Here is a 23,271-nt window from a genome sequence, read left to right as displayed (position 1 = left end):
GGTATCATCCTAACACCCGCAGATGACAAAGTCATTGATTCCACGAGGATCGTCCACACAGTAAGGCCTGGAGGAGCGTGTGTGGGACCTGGGTATCATCCTAACACCTGCAGATGCCAGACTAGCCGCAGAGAAAAGATGCAGCTTTACAAGGGCAATAGCTGGCTGTCACCCAGTGATCAAACTTAGCCTCACTGAGGGGGCGACCAGCCCCTCAGGTGGGGCTATAGATGCACAGAGTGTCCCCATATCACCGAAGAAAGATTCTTGCCTAGGACGGCTGAGCTCCCATCTCATTAGCCGATAGCTCTGACCCCCAGTTACAGGAAGAGCAAGGGAGAGAGGAGCTTATAAAATGGTGGCCAAGGAGACAGGAACACGCAGAGCCTGGGGTCTTTGGACAGCTGACCCAGACTCCGGAGGAAGCTAGGGCGTCGGGGGAGAGTGCTGAGGGTGTGGGGACGGGGCTGTTCTAGATTATAGAGACCGGAGAGTCATACCCAGAGCATGGTGCTTGATTGAATCTTGGTTTGAGCGAACTAGCAAAAGCCATATTGGGAATGTGGGGGAAATTGTTTTTTATGCTCTTAGGGGGTTATTGTTCATTTAGCTAGACTGGTAATGGTATTGTGGTTTTATAGAATATCCTTTCCTTTTGGAGATGAACGCTGAACTGTTACTCTGTATGTGGTTGAAGTGTCATGAAGTCTATAATTTACTTTAAACATTTTTATATCAATGGATAGGAGAAACACAGAAAGAGAGAAAAGGGAGAGAGAGCAAACACAAGCCAGGCAAAATGCTAACAATTTAATTACAATTTGAATCGAGGTGGTAGGTATATGCATTTTTATTGCATTATTTTTCTACTTTTTTGTGTTAACGTTTTCATTAGAAGTTAAAAAAAAAAAAAATTAAGAACATTTGTTTACCAAAAGTCACCGTAAAGAAAGTGGAAGTCAAACCACAAATTAGGAGACATTATTTGCCGTAAATCTAAGCAACACGTGATTCCTGTCTACAGATACATAGAACTCCCTCATAAATCAGTAAGAAAAAAGCATAAGATTCAATATAACAATGGGTAAAAAAAAACAAGACAGAAAAGGAAACAGAACTGGTCAGTAAACACAGGAAATTCCAGTGAATAAAAAGAAAATGCAAATTCAAAGCATACTTTGACACCATTTTTCACCTGCCAGATTGACAAACTTTAAAAATATGTGGGTGTTTATGGAGCAACCAGATACCTGTGCACTGCTGGTGGGAGTGAACACTGGGACCCTGTTGTGGATTGAATTGTGTCCCCCCAAAAATATGTGTCAACATGGCTAGGCCATGATTCCCAGCATTGTGTGGTTGTCCTCCATTTTGTGATCTGATGTAATTATCCTCCATTTTTGTGATCGGATGTAATTGTCCTCCATTTGTGATCTGATGTAATTATCCTCCATTTTGTGATCTGATGTAATTATCCTCCATTCTGTAGTGCACTGTAAACCCTAGCCTCTGTGCCTGTGGTTATGGTCCCATTTGGGAGTCAGCTGTCCATTATGTTAATGAGGCAGGATTAGGTCATGTTTAATGAGGATTAGGGTGGGCTGCAACACCCTTACTCAGGTCCCAGCCCTGATCCAATGTAAGGGGAACTTCCCTGGGGTGTGGCCTGCATCACTTTTTATCTTACAAGAGATAAAACAGAAGCAGCAGAGAGAGAGGGACCTCCTACCACCAAGAAAGAAGGGCCAGGAGCAGAGTTCATCGTTTAGACCCAGGATCCCTGAGGGGGGTACCCTGGAGAAGATTGATGACAAGGACCTTCCCCCAGAGCTGACAGAGAGAAAGCCTTCCCCTGGAGCTGGCACCCTGTATTCGGGATTCTAGCCTATAGACTGGGAGAGATTAAACTTGTGTTTGTTGAAGCCATCCACCTGTGGTATTTCTGTTATAGCAGCACTAGGTGATAAGACAGACCCTCTCCTGGAGACACCCCTGCAATACCCAGTCAGAGGCCTGTGTACATGTCCAGTGACTCAGCAAGCCCTCTTCTGGGTGGATATCCTGAGGCAGAGCTTTTCAACCTGCGAGTTGTGCCCCTTGGCTCTTGTTGTTAGTTGCCTTCGAGCTATCTCCCGCTTTGGGGGACCTAACCTACGACAACGAAACAGTGCCCCGTGCTGCACCGTTTTGGTTGGAGTCCATTGTTGTGCCTATCACTTTGTCATCCTGTGGCCGCTTTGTGTTGCTGTGAGGCGGGAAGCTATGCCATCAGTATTTCAAATACCAGCAGGGCCAGCCGCGGTGCACAGGCTTCAGCAGAGCTTCTAGACTAAGACTAGGAAGAGAGGCCTGGTGATCTGCTTCTGAAAATTAGCACCCCTTAACAGGGGACTTGAAGTCAGGGGGTGACACCAACTGCAGCCGTAGTTTCAGATACTCATGGGAGCAGTCCGTACAGGCTTTGACCAGTGAATAAGTTGTTTTTTCTTTTCCTCTTAAATCTATCCCGATCTGCAGAGAACCACAGAGGCTGTTTGCCTTCACCCAGGAGGGCCAGTAGTATTGTCTCACTTCCAGATGACAGGAACGCTCTGGCACTCAGCCATCCTTTAGCCACAGAGACCTTAACCATTTCCCCGCCCACAGGACTTTGTGCTGGTGGGACCAGAGAAAGGACGGAGTTGTGGCTTTGTTAAATACCATGCATGGCAAAGCATGGGAAGGAAGCTCTGTGGGGTCGTGTTTTCTCCGTTAAGTTTCTCTCTGGGGTACGATGGACTGAGCGTGCCACCTCCGGGGCAAAGCACAAGTTGCTGCACCCTGGATTATCTACTACTCAGAGAGAGGCGGAATCCCTGGGTGGTGCAAACAGTGAGCATGCTCGGCTGCTAACTGAAAGGTTGGAGGTTCACGTCCACCCAGAGGTGCCTTGGAAGAAAGGCCTGGCAATCTACCTCCAGAAAATAAGCCAGAGAAAAGTCCGCGGAGTGGAGTTCTGCTCTGACGCACATGGGGTCACTGTGAGTGGCAACTAGTAAAAAAGAGGTGCGACACCTTTGGGAGGAAACAGACCACATTCGAGTGTGTAGCTATATGTAAGAGGCCAAGCAGGTTACCCACTTTGAGCAGGACACAGAGCAAGAGAAGTTGCCCCAGGTGGCCCAGACTTCCCGGTAGCAGGTCGTGCCACTCGGCTGCTGTGCCTAGGGACTTGAGGGTTCCAGTGGCATCTTGGCTGATGGGAGAATCACAGTGCTGTGAGTCGTGGCACGCAGCTGCGCCCTCTTTGGCAGGGGATTCTTCTCCCTTTGGGACACAGTGTTTGGCTTCTCCCTGCCTGTGTGCACCAGGTGTGACCAAAACTGCTTGTCATGGACTGGGTGTCATCTGGGCCCCGGGACCATGAAGCTGCGTCGGCCCAGGAGTACTCTGTCCTCAAGTGAAGTGGTAATAACTAGACTCTCACAAGGTCCTTGTGACCGTGTGTCAAAGAACACTGAACGGACCATGGACTTCCAGAAGAACGAACACATCTGTCTTGGAAGAAGTACAACCTGAACGCCCTTTAGAAGCGAGGATGGCGAGACTCTGTCTCACATACTTTGGACGTGTTGTCAGGAGGGACCAGCCCCTGGAGAAGGACATCATGCTTGGTAAAGAAGAAGGTCAGCAAGAAAGAGGAAGACCCTCAACAAGGTGGATTCATACAGTAGCTACAATGATGGGCTCAAGCATAGCGACGATTGTGAGAATGGCGCGGGACCAGGCTGTGTTTCGTTCTGCTGTGCACGGGGTTGCTCTGAGTCAGAGCAGACTCAGGGGTACCTAATCGACAACAACCCTGTGGCAGGCAAGCACCCTCCTCCCCGTCACCAGAACTTGCCCAGTGGAACCCTTAGCAAAGCAGACGTGGAGGTAGGCATGGAGGCTGCACATGGGCCCGCCCACGAAGTCTTCCCCTTGTGGAGGCCCACCCAGACACTACGACGGTGGGATGCCCGGTCTGCCAGCAGCAGTGGCCATTCTGAGCCATAATGTGGCATCTCACTCCACGGAGACCAGCCTGCCACCTATGGAAGTTAAAAGGGCTCTGACATTCCTGTCCTGCTGTCAGTTACATGGGGGTGCTGGCCTAGGCTGGGTCAATCTGGTGTTCCACCCAGAAGTCTGGATTTTGAAGAAATGATACTATCTTAGTCACCTAGCACTGCTGTAACAGAAATATCACAAGTGGACAACTTTAGCAAACAGGAATTTATTCTCCCACAGTCTAGGAGGCTAGAGGTCCAAATTCAGGGTGCCAGCTCCAGGGGAAGGCTTTCTCTCCCTGTTAGCTCTAGGGGAAGGTCCTTGTCGCCAATCTTCCCCTGGTCTAGGAGGTTCTCAGCACAGGGACTCCGGGTCCAAACGATATACTCTGCTCCCAGCATTGCTTTCTTGATGGTATGAGGTTCCTCTCCTTTCTGCTCGCTTCTTTCTTTAATATCTCAAGAGATTGACTCAACATACAACCTAATGCTGTAGATTGAGTCCTGCCTCGTTGACATAACTGCCTGTAATCCGACCTCATTAACATCATGCTGTTGCCCTCGAGTTAATTCTGACTCACTGTGACACTATAGGATAAAGAAGAGCTGCCCCATAGGGTTTACAAGGAGCTGCTGGTGAGTTTGAACTGCCAGCCTTGTGATTAGCAGCTTGAGCTCTTAACCACTGCACCACCAGGGCTCCCATTAACTTAACAGAGGTAGGATTTACAACACAGAGGATGATCGCATCAGATTACAGAACGGAGGACAACCACACAATACTGGGAATCATGGCCTAGCCAAGTTGACACACATTTTGGGGGGACACAGTTCAATCCGTAACAGGTACAAACACCCAGGGACAGTTAGAGCTAGTTCATCTCAGTGGTGGTTTGAATGTCTGTGGTGGGCAGGTTTTCTAAAACGGATGCCTCAAAATATCCCACCTCAATCCCTGGACCTGTGAATGTGACAAGGTATCCCTCCCATGGTTATGTTATGCCACCTGGCACAGTTAACCTTAAGGTGGGGAGATTATCGGGGTGGGGGTGATATAATCATGTGAGTCCTTAAAAGCAGAGCGCTTTCTCTGCCAGTGGCAGAGTGAAGAGTGGAGGGATTGGAATTGTGAGGTGTACCGGACACGATGCAGGTTTGACGGTGGAGGAGGACCTGTGAGAAGGAATGTGAGCCGTCTTCTGGAGCAAAGAATGGCCCCAGCTGACAGCCGGCAGGGAAGCAGGACGTTGTTCCTACAACCACAGGTGTGAAAGATTGAATTATGTCCCCGCGATATAAGTGTCAGAATCCTAACCCCCATACCTGTGGATGTGATCCCATTTGGGAATAGGGTTTTCTTTGTTGTGTTACTGACGCCATCTCAGTGTAGGGTGGGTCCTAAACCCAGTCACTGCTGAGTGACACAGTGAAAACTGTGAGAGCTGGAACTCGAAGGACTGCCTTGTTTTTCTGGGTCCTGCACGCTTTCTGCCTTTGACAGGGTACACTCTTACCACTTTTCTACTGCTGGTTTTAGTGGAAAATATTTCCGTTTTCCTTCTCTGACAAGTTTCCGTCTTATACAGGTTCCGTCTTTTGCAGGTTTTGCTATAAGGAGCAGCAGAGACAAGCTAGCAGACACAGGAGGAAGACATCAGAAGACAGGAGGCCGAAGCACCTACAAGCCAGGACCTCCAAGGAATGTTGCAGGCTACAGAAGCTGAAAGAGACAGAAAAGGACCACCCCCTAGAGCCACTTGCTGAATGTGGACGTCTATCTTCCCAAACTGTGAGAAAACAAGTGTGTATGCTAGCTACTGGAGACAGCAAGGAGCTGAGTTCCACCAGCCAGTGACCTAATGCGCCCGGATGGGGATTCGTCCAAAGAGAGAGCCTCCAGAGAAAGCCCAGTGTGGCCAACCCTTTGATTTAGGACTTGTGAGACCCCCTGCGGAAAACCCAGTCACACCTGACTTCTGTTAGCTGTGATGGACTACCAAATGGGTGTTGTTTCCAGCTTCTCAGTCTGTGGGTTCATTTGCCACCCAGCAAAGAAAATGAGCAAAGGGGGTGTCCTGGAGAAGTGGTCTTGGAGACAGCTTCTCAGCTATTTTCCAGCAGTTTGACTTGTGCTGTTACCTAAAAACTGGCTTGTGTTCTTCCTCATCGTCCCAGCCGGTTCCCATGGAGTCTGTGAAATGACCCCCTATTTCTCCATTTGTCTGAAAGGGAGGCTGTTCACGTGGTCGGGGCTTTTCCCTTCCCCACCCCACCAGAGTTGTGGAGGAAAGCGGCTCAAAAGCTTCGCCTTAAGGGTCACTTAAGGGCTGATGGCCCGGAGCACCTTTCAGTCCGTAGGCAGACAGGTGGCAAGACAGGCCTTGAGGCAGACACTCAGTTGTGTTGGCACCACCTGAGGCCATCTGCACGTCCTCTGCAGCCCAGGTGATCATCAAAAGCCTGCATTTCAGGGGTGCTGGAGCGTGGGGCCGCCTGGGAGTATCTGGAGATGCTGGGCTCCCGGGGCCGCCTGCCACGGGCTCTGAGAAGCAGAGGGGAACACATGGCTGGCACCCGGCAGGATGCCCACAGAGAGAAGGGCTCCATACCGCCAGAGGCAGAGTGACAGGGTGGATGGAGGACGTGGAAGGGCTGTCCCCAGGACCTTGGGGGTAGCAGGGGCCCTTGGCTGCTGGCTGGGGTCCTCCCAGGCTCCCTGTGTGTGAAAACCCCTGTTGTCCCCCAGGATCAGAGATCCTGGCCTGAGCTGCCATCTGGACCCCGAAACGCCTGTCTCTCCTAGTTGGTAGAGACATCAGGGATTGGGGCCAAGCAGAGATGGGTTCAGGGGCCCTGGTGGTTAGGCACTCGGCTGCTAACCGAAAGGTCGGCAGTTTGAACGCAGCACCTGCTGAGTGGGAGAAAAGGGGTGGCAGTCTTCTTCCATAAAGATTAAAAAAAAAAAAAAATTACTGCCGTTAAGTCGATTCCAACTCAGCGAACCCATAGGGTTTCCAAGGCCGTAACTCTTTACGGAAACAGGCTGCCACATCTTTCTCCCGAGGAGCCGCTGGTGGTTTCAAAGCACCAGCCTTTGGTTAAGCAGTTGGCTGCATTAACCCCTGTCCCGCTAGGGCTCCTCAGTTACAGCCTTGGAACCCCTGTGGGGCAGTTCTACTCTGCCCTGGGGCACCTGCAGGAGTTGAGGTCAGCCGGACGGCAGCGGGTGAGAGGTAGGTTTGCGGGTAGGCCGCAGGTCGGAGGACATGCGGGTCTTGTACTGCCTGGGTGTCCTGACCACTTCTCCCTCAGTGTGACCGCCCACCCGCAACATGCTTCCTCCAGGCCCTGGGGCCCACTCGGGGCGGCAGACATAAAGAAGGGGCATCTCTGGGTGGGAAGAGGCAGACAGTCTCCAGCAGGTGATGGCTTGAGAGCCACCCTGCCTCCTCCAGGGACCTCAGAGGGGTGGGGCGGGCTGGGACCTACCGTGGTGTCAGGGTGTATGTGCCTCGGTGGTCCAAGCTGCAGCCAGAGCGTATGGCCGCCCAGAGGAAGGAGCTGAGCAACATCGCATATACCTGGTGGGGGGTAAGGCCGTGGAGAGGCCCGGAGGGGACGTGAGCACCTGCACCAGGCCCGGGGGAGGGGCTCTCTGTCCCGCTGGGAGATTTCTGAACTCTATGTGGCTCGGAAGGAGCCCCCCACCAGGCCGCCTCCCCAGGGCCAGTGGCCCTCTCCTCCCTCTGTCCTTCTGGGATGTGGGGATGGACAGGTGGAGGGAGATGGAGGCGGGGGAGGGGGAGGGTACCGTGAAGGCAAGGACGAGGCCAGCCAGGGCGGTGACAATGCTCAGGTGTGTCCTCAAGAAGCTCCTGACGCCCTGCAGGCAGTCCTGGGAAGAGGGGTGCACATGGCAGCCTGACCAGCCCCTCCCTGCCCAGGGTGCGCCCAGCCAGGCTGAGTGCTGGGTGATGGGAAGACAGAGGGTGGGACAGTCCCGAGAAAACCACCCGGAGTTCAGGGAAAAGAGCATCGCAAACAGGTGCCTCGGGCAGTGGGGTCACCAGGGTTGGTGTCACCCCCCATGGACCTCCTCCCGTACCAGACCACACAGAATCCTTAGTCATGTTTTTTGTACTGATGTTATTTGTAAATCGTAATTCCCCTATATCACTCCTTCTTTTCCTTTAATCACTAGCTCGTTCTCAAAAAGGTTATATTGATAGAGGTTCACGAATACTAATTACCACAATATTGTAGCTAAAACACCAGAAAATTTGACAAATTCAGCAACTGTAAAAACACTGGCATCGATGCAAACCACAGCCGGTACTTGTAGTGTGTGTGCAGACGAAACCACGTGATTCAAGGCATCATTGTGAATGAGCGATCCCACGGAGTAGGTTCCGACTCACAGCGACCCTACAGGCAGAGCAGAACTACCCGGTGGAGTTTCCAAGGAAAGCCCGGTGGACTCGAACTGCCACTGTGCCACCAGGGTTTCCGGAGCTCATGAGAAGATTCAAAAAGTAAATTGGCACAGAGTTTTAGTTTTGTAGGTATATTGATACATGTAAGTTGGGCTTAAGAAAAATGTTTTTGTTATTATAACTAACTACAGGGATATTTTTATAAAAAATAAATTTCTGCTGAAACATTGCACAAAAATTTTTATAGACAGTCATTTTGGTGTCACTTCATCCGACAGTGTCATCTGGTGAGGTCCACCCCTTCCGACTTCCCTAGGGACACCACTGGCCCCAGGCACATCTCCCAGCTCACCAGTCACCCGGGTGTCTGTCCGTGGTGGGCCACACGTCTGGCTCCTGGGCAGGGCGGGTCTAGCTCACTCTGGGTCCCAGTGCCCGCCCAGGGTCAGCACACAGTAGCCCTGGCAAGGAAGTGCCAGCCATGGAGACCACTGGTAGACGGGCCAGCCAGCCGGGGTCCTGGGGCCATGCCAGCGTCCTGGATCCCTGATGGCTTCCCGTGCCGCCGAGGACCCAGCATCCACACAGCTTATGTCTGACCCACCCACAGGGTGGTCTTTGGTTTTGGGGAGGACATGGACCTCTGGGAGGAGGATGGGAAGGGCTCCAGCCATGTGGCCCAGCTCTGAGGGCGCAGTGGGGAGGAGAGGAGGCTGGCCTGGTGCCTCTGTACCCCTCCATTTGTCCATTTGTCTGTCCAGCAGGCTCAAGCCCTTGGGCTTCCCTGGAGGTGTGGGCTCCTGGCTCCTGGCGCACCAGGCACTCAGGTTTGTCCAAAGTGGAACGTGTGCTGGCTGCTTCCGAGGCCTTGGGCAGCACCTGGCTGGGCTGGCCTGGGGGTCCCGTGGGAAAACAAACCCTAATCAGCCCCCTCTCCCTCCTCTTGGGCGAATACCACACTTCCTCTTTGGAGGCAGGCCAGGGACAGATGGACGGAGGGATGCTGGGGCTGGACATACCTCCAGCTCAAGTCTACACCCTACCCCACTCCACTCACCTCTAGGGCGGCCCAGCAACCATGCCACCTTCCTGTGCCCCAACACCCCCCTTCCATCCCGGGGGTGCATAAAGCGGGCACTCACCCCCTGTGACTGGAGGAATCCCCTGCAGGGCACAGAGCAGGCTCCCTGGTTCTCAGCCCCTCCCAGCCCCGGCCCTCCCCGCCAGCGGCCTGGCCTGTGCTGGCTGAAGAGCTAGGCGCTGTGCTGGCTCCGGCCCCGGCCCAGCAAGCTGTGTCCGACCCTCCTGTCTGTTCTTGGAGGGACGCCAGGGGCCTCTTGCTGTGAGGCCAGGCGGTTTGTTTCCAGGACAGCAGGGGGATGGGAGGTGGCCCATGGCTGGCCAGGCAGTGGATGGGAGGCAGGGGCAGAGACAGGGAGGGGAGGGGAGGGCCCAGCCCAGCAGTCTCAGGAAGAAGGTGTTTCCCTGCCTTGGACCACCCTCTGCCCCGGCCCACCCTCTGGCCTCCTTGCTCCCTGCTTGGAATGTCCTTCCAGGCCCTTCACAGCAGGACTCCAAGACCACAGCCCTCAGACACCTGCCCCCTCCCCCAGGCAGCGCTGACTGCCCCTGCTGTACAGGATATGGGCACAGTCACGCTCTGTCTGTCTCCCTTCTGCTCCCCGTGCTTCTAGAGGCTTCTGAGGGTGGGGTCAGTGGCTTAACCGTGGCAGGGTCTCCATGCCTGGCCTCAGGAGCCTGAGCTGGGGTTGTGTGTGTGAGTGGGTGAAGGCAGAAGAGGTCCTGTCATCAGGCTCATCTTCCTGACGCAGCCCAGCCCCCACAGGCTTCACACAAAACAACTTCTCCCTCTGGGCCACACCGAAACCTTCCTGGGAGGCTGAGAGGGGAGGCATGTCCCTGGGGGCTGGGGTGGAGCCCCATGTACCCAGCTGCCCCCCTCCCATGTTGGCCTCTGGGCCTGGCCAGCGTGCCGTCTCCTCCTCACCTCTCTCTTGGCCAGCTCCCCGGGACACAGCCCCGCTTCGGCATCCCCCAGCAGGCTGAAAGGAGACTGCTTGCCACAGCACTGGAACTGCAAGACCAGATGGGCAGGATGTGGATATAAAACCCCAGGAAGTGGGCAGCACAGCTTTAGGATTCCTGTCAGACAGGTGGGGAAACTGAGGCAGGGGGGGAAATAAGGACCCAGGTGGGGTCCAGAAGAGCCGGGTCCCTGCCAGAGACCAGGGCTGGGCTCAGGGAAGGCTCAGCTGCCTCTGCTGGGCCTCCCAGTCCTGGGCAGGCCGAGGTCTGCTAAGAAGAATGGTGGTTTCCCCTCCCAGCCCCCGCCTGCAGGGCTTTCCCTGTAGAAAGAGGGGGAATCAGCCTGCCCTGTCACGATGGTGCCGCTCACACAGGAAAAACAAAAAACAGTTGCCGTTGAGTCAATTCTGACTCATAGCAACCCCACGTGTGCGGAGTAGAACTGTGCTCTGCAGGGTTCTCAAGGTTGGTGACCTTTCTTCCGAGATGCCTCTGGTGGGTTTGAGCTGCCAACCCATTGCACCACCCAAAGGTCTGCTTGCACTGTAGGCCCTCAATAACACCGTGCTGACCAACAACTGACCACCTGGTCGGCTATCTTCCAGGGCTAGAGCTGGTGTCTTGGGCATGTGACCAGCACAGTCACACGGGGTCCCGTGAACAGGAGGCCTGGTGCTCATTTTATCTCTGCCGTCACCATCTTGAAGTTCTTCATTGGTTTTGAACTAGTGGCCCCCCATTTTCATTTTGGACTGGGCCCCACAAATTCTGTAGCCAGCCCTGCCCAGGGCAGAGGGAGAAAGATGTGGGCACTTGGTCCCATCCACAGAGGGGCCTGTGTCCTGGGACCCTGCTTAGCATATGGCCCTGGGCCTGTGGAGTGTGGACGGCTGTCCCGTGTCCCTCTTCCAGGTCATGGCATTGCGTGCACGCTGGGAGGCTGACCAGCGCACCCCTCCCCCACCACGCTCACCGTGTCCTGGATGGCTGCCAGCTTCTGCCCCCAGACGCTGGACGGGCTCTGAACGGCCTGCTCATACACCAGGTCATAGGTGTCCAGCACAGCGTCCTCTACCTGCTCAGAGAACGGGAGGGGCTGGTCCCTGGGAGGCCAGCTGAGCCACCTGTCCTCCACAGGCCTCCCCGCCCCCCACGTAGACCTCCCTGCAGCCCTCCTGCTCTGGGAGGGTCTTGCGGATGAACCAGAGCCCCCAACCCTGCTGCCCACCCCCAGCTCTGGCTGCAGGGCCCAGAGGGGGCCAGCCCAGAGGGGTGTCCACCCTGTTCCAACAGATCTGGAAGTGGACGGTGGGGCAGAGAAGTGGACAGCAGGCCAGCGGAGCAGCCCAGGAGAGGCCTCTTGCCAAGGGATCCCAGTGACCCTCCTCAGTCTTTCCCCAGGGACCCCCAGCTGTGTTCCCAAAAGCCTGGGCAGCTGGACTCCTGGCCAGGGACACTGTGGGTGCCTCGGGCTGGCATGGAGGACAGCAGGCCTGGCTGGGCCAATGTCTCGCTGCTCTCCTCCTCCTCCTCTCCGCTGGCCTCCCCACCCTAGCTGAAAGGCCCTCTCCCTGCCAAGTTATCCCTTTAAAAAAAAGCTGGAATCTCCCCTTCTCCAGGCAGGCCCCTCTGACCGCTCCAGGGGTCGCTGATCTGACACAAGCTGAGGCCCTATTTGAGCTTCACCGTCCTGAAGCTAGCACCTCCCTCACTCGCCCAACTCACTGATGCCCCCTTTCCCACCTCAGATCCCCGGCCCCTTCCTCCCCTCGTCCCCCTCCCATGCCAGGCTGACGGTGAGGACTCAGGGGCTGCCCCAAATAGCTAGCGGGTGAGCAGAGGATCCAGGCCCGCCCCACGGACTCACATCTGCTCTCCAGAAAGACAGGGGGCTGCCCCCGGGTTCCCACTGCAGCTGGGGCCCCACCAGCAGGAGCCTGGGAGACTGGTGGGCAGGCCTTGCAAAGCTCTGGTGCCCCTCCACAGGGACCAGATGGACAGTCCACTCCAGTGTCACTCCTGGCATTAGTTAATTCTGGTGCTGGTTAGCAAAGGCTAGACATGGCTCTGGCCACTAGTCCCAACTTGGGTGGCCTTTTCCTCCCCGCCCACTGAGAAGGGCAGCACCCTGGGCTGTGGAGCAGAGGTCCAGCTGGCCAAGGCTGCAGAAGGGCCAGGGCTAGCAACGACATGGAGTAGGGTCCTGCTGGGCCAAGGCGTGAAGGCTGAGATGCCATCCCCGTGGAAGGAGGTCTTGGTGGGGGTGACAGTGAGGGCACATATAACCATGGCAGATGGGCCAGCGAGGACCCCTCATCCTGGTCCATCCCCCAACCCTCCTTCTCAGCTCCGGACGACTGTCTCTCCATCCCATCCTCCACCAACAAAGCCCAGGGAGAAGCCACAGCTCCACGGCTCTGGGCAAGGGGTCTCATTACCCACAATATTGGAGGAATAACGATGGATGCTGGTGACTGAGTACTTCCTCTCACCCACTCTGCTGGGCGTCTCCCCACCCCCCAGGACTTGAGGCGACAGGCCCCACCCCCAATGAGGAAGCAGAGCTCAGCAAATCCAAGATCCCCCAGCAGGCAGTGTGGGGGCCAGGCTGGGCCGCCCCACCCCAGGCCTGGACTCCTAATGGGGCCCCCTGCCTGTCCCCACGAGGTCCTGAGGGAGGCCTGGCTGTGACTCACTGTGAGAACCGGGGGTGGACCAGGAGGTCTCAGGGTCCCTGGGGCCCTGACACCTGTCCCCGGGTGTTCTTTAAGACTCATCTTCCAGAAGCCCAGGGTGCCCTTTGGGAGCAGGATGGGAACAGCAGGGTGACCAAGGGCTTCCTGGGCTGAGCTTCTCACCAGATGGGCTGCCTCTCAGTCACTGCACAGACCCAGGGCAGGGGCCGGGGAGTCCCACCAGGTCTTGTCCCCAAGACCTCATCACCCCGGCCGTCTGCCTGGGCTTGGTGACCCCCTGGGCCGTCACGTGGGCAGTCTGCTACACTGGCCTTGCTGGCTCGGGGGCCGGGTGAGCCATGGGGAGATGCAGATGGTCTTCAGATGCGCCCCCCGCCACTGCCCCCGGCTCCCAGAGCCAGCTCTGGACAGGGCCCACATGGCCAGGAAATCCGGGGGCGGGGCCCGCCTGCAGGAAGCTGGGAGAACAGGCACTTCTCCACCAAGCTCCTCACCCTGCATACTTCGTCCAGCATGAACTGTTCAGGGAGCTGGGCTATCCATTTTCCCTGATGCAGACGTGTCTGGGGACCAGGGAAGCATTGTGGCAAAGTGGCTCTAGGCTGCAGTGGGATATTAATTAATAGCCAAGTACTCAGAACTCACAGCTTGGTCCCTGCGTCCCAGCCAGGTCCCAACGGCCCGAGGCAGAGCAGTTGGAAAACTTTGGGCTTGTGGGTGGGTGGAGGGGGCAGTGAGGAGGTGTCCTGGGCTTGGGGACCCTTTCTTTCCCCAGCTTGGGGTCTCCCATTTGCCATGGTTGCCCTAGATAAGCATCCTCACACAGTGTTTCAGGAAGTCTTAGGGGACCCCTCTGTGGATGGCGCAAAGGGAAAGTAGGTTGAACAGGCCTGGTTGGGCTCCAGGGTCCGGACCCCCTGCTCCAACCAGAGCAAACCACTTTTGGCCTTTCCCAGGCTGGGCTGCTGAGGAATGCTCGTGGAACAAGAAAGCTGAGGCTGAGACCCTGTTTGCCCCAGCTGGCCCGCAGCCTGCTGTGAGGGTGGACGCCCACCCACGGCCCTGGGGGCACACACAGATGCCTCCTTCCACCCTTGTCCACCACCTGGCACCAAACATCATCTCCTCCAAGCTCCTGTCAGCCCCCTCTCATGGGCCGCCAACTTGGAGAGCAGCAGGCCAGGCCAGGATGCTCTTGGCCTTGCTGGCCACTTTCACCTTCAGGTAGCCCCTTGGTCAGAGGAAACCAAGGCCCAGGGAAGGAAGACAAGTAGCCCAAGGGCCCCCTCCAAGGAGGCTAGCCCCGACTCCAATCTTAGCACTCTGCACTCACACACCCAGCACACACACGGGCCACCCCTCCCTCCCGCAGCCATGGCTACATCCATTCTGAAGAGTCAAACCTGGGTTTGGGGACAGATGGTGCCCACCCGACCACAGAGAAGAACCTGCCTCCCACCTGGGGTCAGGCATGAACCCCAAGACCACTAGGAGTGTGGACAAGAGCAAGATGACTGTGCTGGGGTAAGAGGGGGGCTGGTCAGGGCCAGAGGAGGCCCATGTGGGAGCCAGAGCTCCCCCCACCCTGTCCCTCAGAGCCAGCCCAGCTGCTTCTGTCCTGTGTAAACACATGGAGAGTGTCTGAGCAGGGAGGGTGGGCTGGGCCAGGGTGGGGGCCTCAGGGGAGCCGGACAGGCTGAGTGAGGCCCCTGGAAGCTGTCTTGGCTGGGGCCACCCACTCAATGACCAGACTTGAATGGGACAGAAGACCTGTCCTGGTTAACGATCAGCGAGAGGCTGGTCACCAGCTTGACTCTCCAGGGGCCAGCTACTAGACCAGCCCCCCGAGACCTGTAGCTTTGGGCAGGAACTTCATTCCCTCCAAGGCCCGAGGAAATGTCCTCTCCCCTATCCTGCTGTGGGGGGACCCCAGATGACGTCAGGGAGGTGGGCAGTTTGGGCGTGCCTGGGGCAGGAAAGGGCAGCACTCGTCATTGACCCGGGGCCCCTCTCTCCAGCCAGCTCTGTTGCATGCCCTCGTGCCCCCGCCCCCATTGAGCCCACCTCCCTCCTGCACATTGAGGGTAGAGAGGACAAGCTGGGAGACCCAGCTGACAGCTACTTGGGGTCCCTGAGCTCTGTTGTCACGGCTACTCCGGGGTCACAGGAGGAAAACCAGGTACAAGGGGCAAATGCCCAAATCCCCCAAAACATCCTCCCCAATCCCCCCAGCAGTCCTCCCCAGTCCCCCAGCAGCCCTCCCCAATCCCCCAGCTCCTCTACACACCCGCAGAACCAGCCTCCTGCCCAGCCGCTTTCTACGAGCTCCTTCATCAGGAGTGACTACCTCTGAGTTTGGTGGGGCCCTGGCAACCTGACATGTTAAACCCCAGGGCCCTGCTGGGACTCCGAAGCAGAGGCACAAACTGCCACCTGCCATTCACCCACCTGTTGAATGCTGAGGTTTTGTCCAGACACCAAGTGCGCTCAAGTTGAATAGGCCTTGTTCCCTGGGCTGTCTGTCCTTACAGTGCTCATGGGGAAATGGAGGCCCAGAGCGGGTAAGGGAAGGCTCAGAGTCACGGGGGCTAGTCCAGGACCACCCCTTCCTCTGGACAGTGACTTGTAGAGATGGGGGTCTCCTGTCTACCTCTCTGCAGCCCACTGGTGGCCCCTTGGCTTCCCAGGTTGTCTTAGGGGGTCTTGTCTGGGCCTGGGCTGTATCCTGAAAGGTTTTCGGGTGGGGGCCTGAGTTCTGCAGAGGCCGGGGGAGACCCGCCCTTTACCCCCTCTCCAAGCTGCAGGCCTTTCGGTGAGGGGCAGAGGATGGGAGGTGCTTAGCTGCCCACCACGGCCTGCAGTGAGTCTGCAGTGGGGGAAGAGGATTCAGAGCAGATGTGCCCCCTTGGGGAGGAGGCTCCCCAGGGACGGCAGGCTGCATCCTCGCCTTGTCTCCCACCACCCCTGGGCTCTCAGCTCAGCTGGGAGAGGAGCCTCATCCCCTGGGGGGTGCAGGGGGCAGAGGGACGGCATTGGCACTGGCCAGCCCTTCCCCCTTCTGGGTCCCACCTCTTTCCAGCCTCTAATCCCTGGACATCTGGGCCAGCACTCCCCCTGAGCACAGAGCAGCCTGGGCTGAGGATCAGGTACATGTGACACCACCAAGACCCATGGCCTCTTTCAATACTCTGGTCACAATTTCCTCTCCCCTGCAGGAGAGGCCAGCCTTGACTCCCAGCCTGGGCACCTAAACCGCTCAGCCGCGTTTCCCAAGAAGGCTCCAGCTCATAAAAATTTTTGAATGAAAAATTAACTTGAGCTGTAAACTTTTACCAAAAGCATGATAAAAAAAAAAAAAAAAATCATACACGAAGAAAGCAAAACGTCATTAAAAAGAAAGAAAAGACCAAAATGGATGCCAGGAGAGACTCTGAAACTTGCTCTTGAACGTCAAGTAGCTTAAGCGAAAGAAATAAATTATGAAGTCAAAGGGTGGCTTGAGAAGACAAAGTATTGTAATGAAATGTGCAAAGACCTGGAGTTAGAAAACAAAAAGGGGAGAACACATTCGGGATTTCTCAAGCTGAAAGAACTGAAGAAATACTTCAAGCCTCAAGTTGCAATATTGAAGGGTTCTGTGGGGAAAATATTAAATGATTCAAGAAGCATCAAAAGAAGATGGAAGGACTACAGAGGTTCACTGTACCAAAAAAAATTGGTCAACATTCAGCCATTTCAAGAGGTAGCATGTGATCAAGAACCTATGGCACAGATTACTTACAGACCGGGGAACAGGTTTTTAGCTATGACATTTCCGATCAGCGTCTGATCTCTAAAATCTACATGATACTGCAAAAACTCAACAACAAAAAGGCAAATAACCCAATTAAAAAATGGGCAAAGGATATGAACAAGTGCTTCACTAAAGAAGACATTCAGGTAGCTAACGTATACACGAGGAAATGCTCACGATCATTAGCCATTAGAGAAACGTGAATCAAACCTACAATGAGATTCCATCTCACTCCAACAAGGCTGCCATTAATCCAAAAAAATACAAAGTAATAAATCTTGAAGAGCTTGTGGAGAGACTGGAACACTTATACACTGCTGGTGGGAATGTAAAATGGTACAACCACTTTGGAAATCGATTCGGTGCTTCCTTAAAAAGCTAGAAATAGAATTACCATACGATCCAGCAATCCCACTCCTTGGAATATATCCTAGAGAAATAAGAGCCTTTACACAAACAGATATATGCACACACATGTTCACTGCAGCACTGTTTACAATAGCAAAAAGATGGAAGCAAACAAGGTGCCCATCAATGGATGAAAGGATAAATAAATAAATTATGGTATATTCACCCAACACATTGATAAAGAACAATGATGAATCTGCGAAACATTTCCTAACGGGGAGGAATCTGGAAGGCATTATGCTGAGTGAAATTAGTCAGTTGCAAAAGGACAAATATTGTATGAAACCACTATTATAACAACTCGAGAAATAGTTTAAACAGAGAAGAAAATATTCTTTGATGATTAAGAGAGTGGGGGGGGAGGGAGAGGAGTATTCACTAATTAGATCGCAAAAAAAAAAAACCAAACCCACTGCCATCAAGTCGATTCTGACTCATAACAACCCTATAGGACAAATAGAACTGCTCCACAGAGTTTCCAAGGAGCGCCTGACGGACCTCTTGCTTAGCAGCTGTAGCACTTAACCACTACGCCACCAGGGTTTCCAATTAGATAGTAGATAAGAATTATTTTAGATGAAGGGAAAGACAACACACAATACAGGAGAGGTCAGCACAACTGGAATGAACCAAAAGCAAAGAAGTTTCCTGAATAAACCGAACGCTTCGAAGGCCAGGGTAGCAGGGGTGGGGATTTGGGGACCATGGTTTTAGGGGACGTGTAGGTCAATTGGCATAATAAAATCTATTAAGAAAGCATTCTGCATTCCACTTCCGTGAGTGGCGTCTGGGGTCTTAAAATGCTAGCTAGCGGCCATCTATGATGCATCAATTGGTCTCAACCCCCCTGGCGCAAAGGAGAATGAAGAACACCAAAGACACAAGACAATTATGAGCCCAAGAGACAGAAAGGGCCACATAAATCAGAGACTACATCAGCCTGAGACCGGAAGAACTAGATGGTGCCTGGCTACAACCGATGACTGCCCTGACAGGGAACACAACAGAGAACCCCCGAGGCAGTAGGAGAGCAGTGGGATGCAGACCTCAAATTCTCATAAAAAAACCAGACTTAATGGTCCAACTGAGACTGGAAGGACCCCAGAGGTCATGGTTCCCAGACCTTCTGTTGGCTGAAGACTGGAGCCATTCCCAAAGCCAACTCTTCAGACAGGAACTGGACCGTAAGATAGAAAATGATACTGGTGAGGAGTGAGCTTCTTGGCTCAAGTAAACACATGAGACTAGGTGGGCAGCTCCTGTCTGGAAGGGAGATGAGAGGGCAGAGGGGGACAGAGGCTGGCTGAATGGACACAGGAATATAGGGTGGAGAGACGGAGCGTGCTGCCTCATTAGGGGGAGAACAACTAGGAGTATATAAAAAAAACCCTGTGCCGTGGAGTCGAATATAGCAGGGTGTATATAAATTTTTGTGTGAGAGACTGACTTGATTTACAAAGTTTCACTTAAAGCACAATTAAAAAAAAAAAAAAAACCTAAGGTACTGAAGGAAGAGGGCCAAGATGCACTGAAGGCGTTGGCAAAAAGCAAGGCTTCAGGAATTGACGGAATACCAACTGAGATGCTTCAACAAATGGGTGCAGTGCTGGAAGTGCTCATGCATCTATGCCAAGACATTTGGAAACAGCTACCTGGTCAACTGAGTGGAAGAGATCCATATTCGTGCCCATTCCAAAGAAAGGTGATCCAATGGAATGTGGAAATTATCAAACAGTATCATTAATATCCCCCGACTTGTCTGTCAGTTTGTCGTACTGTGGGGGCTTGCGTGTTGCTGTGATGCTGGAAGCTATGCCACTGGTATTCAGATACCAGCAGGGTCACCCATGGAGGACAGGTTTCAGCTGAGCTTCCAGAATAAGACAGACTAGGAAGAAGGACCCGGCAGTCTACTTCTGAAAAGTATTAGCCAGTGAAAACCTTATGAATAGCAGCGCAACATTGTCTGATACAGTGCTGGAAGATGAGCCCCCCAGGTTGGAAGGCACTCAAAAGATGACTGAGGAAGAGCTGCCTCCTTAAAGTAGAGTCAACCTTAATGACATGGATGGAGTAAAGCTTTTGGGACATTCATTTGCTGATGTGGCATGACTCAAAATGAGAAGAAACAGCTGCAAACATCCATGAATAATCAGAACCTGGAATGTACGAAGTGTGAATCTAGGAAAATTGGAAATTGTCAAAAATGAAACGGAATGCATAAACATTGATATCCTAGGCATTAGTGAGCTGAAACGGACTGGTATTGGCCATTTTGAATCGGACAATCATATAGTCTACTATGCTGGGAATGACAACTCGAAGAGGAATGGTGTTGCATTCATCGCCAAAAAGAAAGTTTCAAGATGTATCCTGAAGTACAACGCTATCAGTAATAGGATAATATCCATACGCCTACAAGGAAGACCAGTTAATACGACTATTATTCAAATTTACGCACCAACCACTAGGGCCAAAGATGAAGAAATAGAAGATTTTTATCAGCTGCTGCAGTCTGAAATTGATCGAACATGAAATCAAGGTGCATTGGTAATTACTGGTGATTGAAATGCAAAAGTTGGAAACAATGAAGAAGGATCGGTAGTTGGAAAACATGGCCTTGGTGATGGAAACAATGCTGGAGATCAAATGATAGAATTTTGCAGGACCAATGACTTCTTCATCCCAAATACCTTCTTTCACCAACATAAACGGCGACTATACACATGGACCTCGCCAGGTGGAACACACAGGAATCAAACTGACTACATCTGTGGAAAGAGACGATGGAAAAGCTCAATATCATCAGTCAGAGCAAGGCCAGGGGCCGACTGTGGAACAGACCATCAATTGCTCATATGCAAGTTCAAGCTGAAACTGAAGAAAATCAGAGCAAGTCCACGAGAGCCAAAATATGACCTTGAGTATATCCCACCTGAATTTAGAGACCATTTGAAGGATAGATTTGATGCATTGAACACTAGTGGCCGAAGATCAGACGAGTTGTAGAACGACATCAAGACAACATACATGAAGAAAGCAAGAGGTCATTGAAAAGACAGGAAAGAAAATAAAGACCAAGGTGGATGTCAGAGGAGACTCTGAAACTTGCTCTTGAGTGTCGAGCAGCTAAAGCAAAAAGAAGAAATGGTGAAGTAAAAGAACTGAACAGAAGATTTCAAAGGGCCTCTCGAGAAGACAAAGTAAAGTATTATAATGACATGTGCAAAGAGCTGGAGATGGAAAACCAAAAGGGAAGAACATGCTCGGCTGAAAGAACTGAAGAAAAAATTCAAGCCTCAAGTTGCAATAGTGAAGGATTCCGTGGGGAAAATATTAAACGACGCAGGAAGCATCAAAAGAAGATGGAAGGAATACATAGAGTCATTATACCAAAAAGAATTAGTTGATATTCAACCATTTCAAGAGGTGGCATATGATCAGGAACTGATGGTACTGAAGGAAGAAGTCTAAGCTGCTCTGAAGGCATTGGCAAAAAACAAGGCTCCAGGAATTGATGGAATATTAATTGAGATGTTTCAACAAACAGATGCAGTGCTGGAGGTGCTCACTCGTCTATGCCAAGAAATTTGTAAGACAGCTTCCTGGTCAACTGACTGGAAGAGATCCATATTTATGCCTATTCCCAAGAAAGGTGATCCAACTGAATGTGGAAATTATAGGACAATATCATTGATATCACACGCAAGCAAAATTCTGCTGAAGATCGTTCAAAAACGGCTGCAGCAGTATATCGACAGGGAACTGCCAGAAATTCAGGCCGGTTTCAGACGAGAACGTGGAACCAGGGATATCATTGCTGATGTCAGATGGATCCTGGCTGAAAGCAGAGAACACCAGAAGGCTGTTTACCTGTGTTTTACTGACTATGCAAAGGCATTCGACTGTGTGGATCATAACAAACTCTGGATAACACTGCGAAGAATGGGAATTCCAGAACGCTTAATTGTGCTCATGAGGAACCTTTACATAGATCAAGAGGCAGTTGTTCAGACATAACAGGGGATCCTGATTGGTTTAAAGTCAGGGAAGGTGTGCGTCAGGGTTGTATCCTTTCACCATACCTATTCAATCTGTATGCTGAGCAAATAATCCAAGCAGCTAGACTATATGAAGAAGAACGGGGCATCATATTGGAGGAAGACTCATTAACAACCTGCGTTATGCAGATGACACAAACTTTCTTGCTGAAAGTGAAAAGGACTTGAAGCCCTTACTAATGAAGATGGAAGACCACAGCCTTCATTATGGATTGCTCCTCAGCATAAAGAAAACAAAACTCCTCACGACTGGACCAGTAAGCGACATCATGATAAACGGAGAAAGGATTGAAGTTGTCAATGATTTCATTTTACTTGGATCCACAATCAACACCCGTGGAAGCAGCAGCCAAGAAATCAAAAGATGTATTTCATTGGGTAATTCTTCTGTTAAAGACCTCTTTTAAGTGTTAAAAAACAAAGATGTCACTTTGAGGACTAAGGTGTATGTGACCCCACTACCCCCTCGCTGAAAAAGAAAAGAAGGCTCCAGCTCAGGCTCTGGGCCTGGGTCATATGGACCTGCTGGGGTTAGGCCACCTCCCAGCGGTGTTCCTCCCTCATGTCTGGGGCTGTAGTCCACCTGCCACCTGACCGCACAGTGGCCTCTGCCACCATGGCCCTTCTCGCTCTGAGACGGCAAGACATCCCGTCAGAACACTCCCGCTCTGAGCATGGCCACCCCAGCCAGCGTCTGCCCCTGCAGACAGAGCCTGGCCTCTCTTGTGGTCACTGGGGCTTCCTCAGTGCCAGGCACAAGCCACAAGACAGCAAGCTCTCAGGAAACCCAAGCTGAAGAAATGTATGAATGAACAAATGGCCCACCTCCTGCAGAGACTCAGCCCCACCCTCAGATCACCCATCACCAGCAACATGGAAATCCCTGGGAAGGCGCCCATACCAACATGTCCAATGCCCCTGGATGCCCTGTGGAGTCATGGGGGTCAGCCCTCCGGCCCGGGAGGTCGGCCTCCAGGCTGCCAGGGCCAGGGACAGTTGCTGTCCTGTGAATGAGGCTAGGACACCCTGTCCCCTCGCCCTGCAGGACACCTCCCCTTGCCGGGCCTTGGTCAGGGGTGTGGTAGCCCCCCTCAGCACATTTCCTGGACATCCTAAACACTTCTTCTCTGACACACACACACAGGAGGATGAGCCTACTCAATCCCTCAGGCCCAGCCAAGGCCTTAATCCCTTCCCCCACCATTCTCTTCCAGCAAGCTGGTCCCCAGGATGGGAGGTGGGCTGAGGAGCTCAAAAGCAGAGCTGGATTACCAGCAGAGGGGCTGAGCAGCGCTGGTCCAAGACCATGCCTGCTGCCTCCTCCTTCCCCAAGGAGTTGCAGCCTCCAGCCCACGAGAGCACCTGGCACCCCCCCCTTGGTTTCTGTCCCCCACCCCATTCCATGCCCAGCTAGCGCATGCCCCCACAAGTTCACCCCGTCTCTCCCCTAGTAATGGGTGGGCAGACAAGTTCCCAGACCCCTGCCTGCCCTGCAGCTTGGGGACCCCCTGTGCAGGGTAGGGGCAGGTGGGGTGCTCACCTGGGTGGGCTTGCAGAATCTCCAGAAGGCCACCTGCACCAGGGCACAGAACACGAGTGCAAAGCACAAGAAGCTCTGGGGACAGAAGGAGGGCAGGTCACCCCAGGCCAACTCGGTGGGGCTGTAGCCTCTGGGGTTGTGCCTGGGTGTTATGGGTTGAATCGTGTCTCCCAAAGATAAGTTGAAGACCTAACCTCAGAATGTGACCTCGTTTGGAGAAATAGAGTCTTTCTCTGGAGATGTGGTCAGTTAAGACATGAAGGAGC

General features: G+C 53.2%; 1 protein-coding gene and 1 long non-coding RNA gene across 6 annotated transcripts in view; one reads left to right on the top strand and one right to left on the bottom strand.

Annotated features, from left to right (window-relative positions):
- Positions 1 to 8,277, top strand: part of LOC135231612 (uncharacterized) — a 52,525-nt gene extending 44,248 nt beyond the window's left edge. Inside the window, exon 2 of the long non-coding RNA XR_010322369.1 lies at positions 5,631 to 8,277. This is a non-coding gene — a long non-coding RNA (uncharacterized LOC135231612). The remainder of the gene's footprint in view (positions 1 to 5,630) is intronic.
- Positions 802 to 23,271, bottom strand: part of TSPAN32 (tetraspanin 32) — a 29,589-nt gene continuing 7,119 nt past the window's right edge. Inside the window, exons 4-9 of one of the 5 annotated variants that reach the window (XM_064287579.1) lie at positions 23,006 to 23,080; positions 11,481 to 11,582; positions 10,470 to 10,556; positions 7,840 to 7,923; positions 7,518 to 7,609; positions 802 to 6,570 (exon numbers count right to left, since the gene is read on the bottom strand). In XM_064287579.1, coding sequence (XP_064143649.1) covers positions 6,423 to 6,570; positions 7,518 to 7,609; positions 7,840 to 7,923; positions 10,470 to 10,556; positions 11,481 to 11,582; positions 23,006 to 23,080 — 588 coding nt within the window. In that variant the 3' untranslated portion in view covers positions 802 to 6,422. Of the gene's footprint in view, positions 6,571 to 7,517; positions 7,610 to 7,836; positions 7,924 to 8,278; positions 9,355 to 10,469; positions 10,557 to 11,480; positions 11,583 to 23,005; positions 23,081 to 23,271 lie in introns of those variants that run through there. The other 4 variants (XM_064287580.1, XR_010322368.1, XM_064287578.1 and 1 more) reach the window with 4 other exon arrangements.

Source organism: Loxodonta africana, chromosome 7 (assembly GCF_030014295.1).
Source record: "Loxodonta africana isolate mLoxAfr1 chromosome 7, mLoxAfr1.hap2, whole genome shotgun sequence".
Taxonomy (NCBI): domain Eukaryota; kingdom Metazoa; phylum Chordata; class Mammalia; order Proboscidea; family Elephantidae; genus Loxodonta; species Loxodonta africana.
The sequence above is the reverse complement of the archived record's forward strand: the minus strand, read 5'-3'. Positions and strand labels throughout refer to the sequence as shown.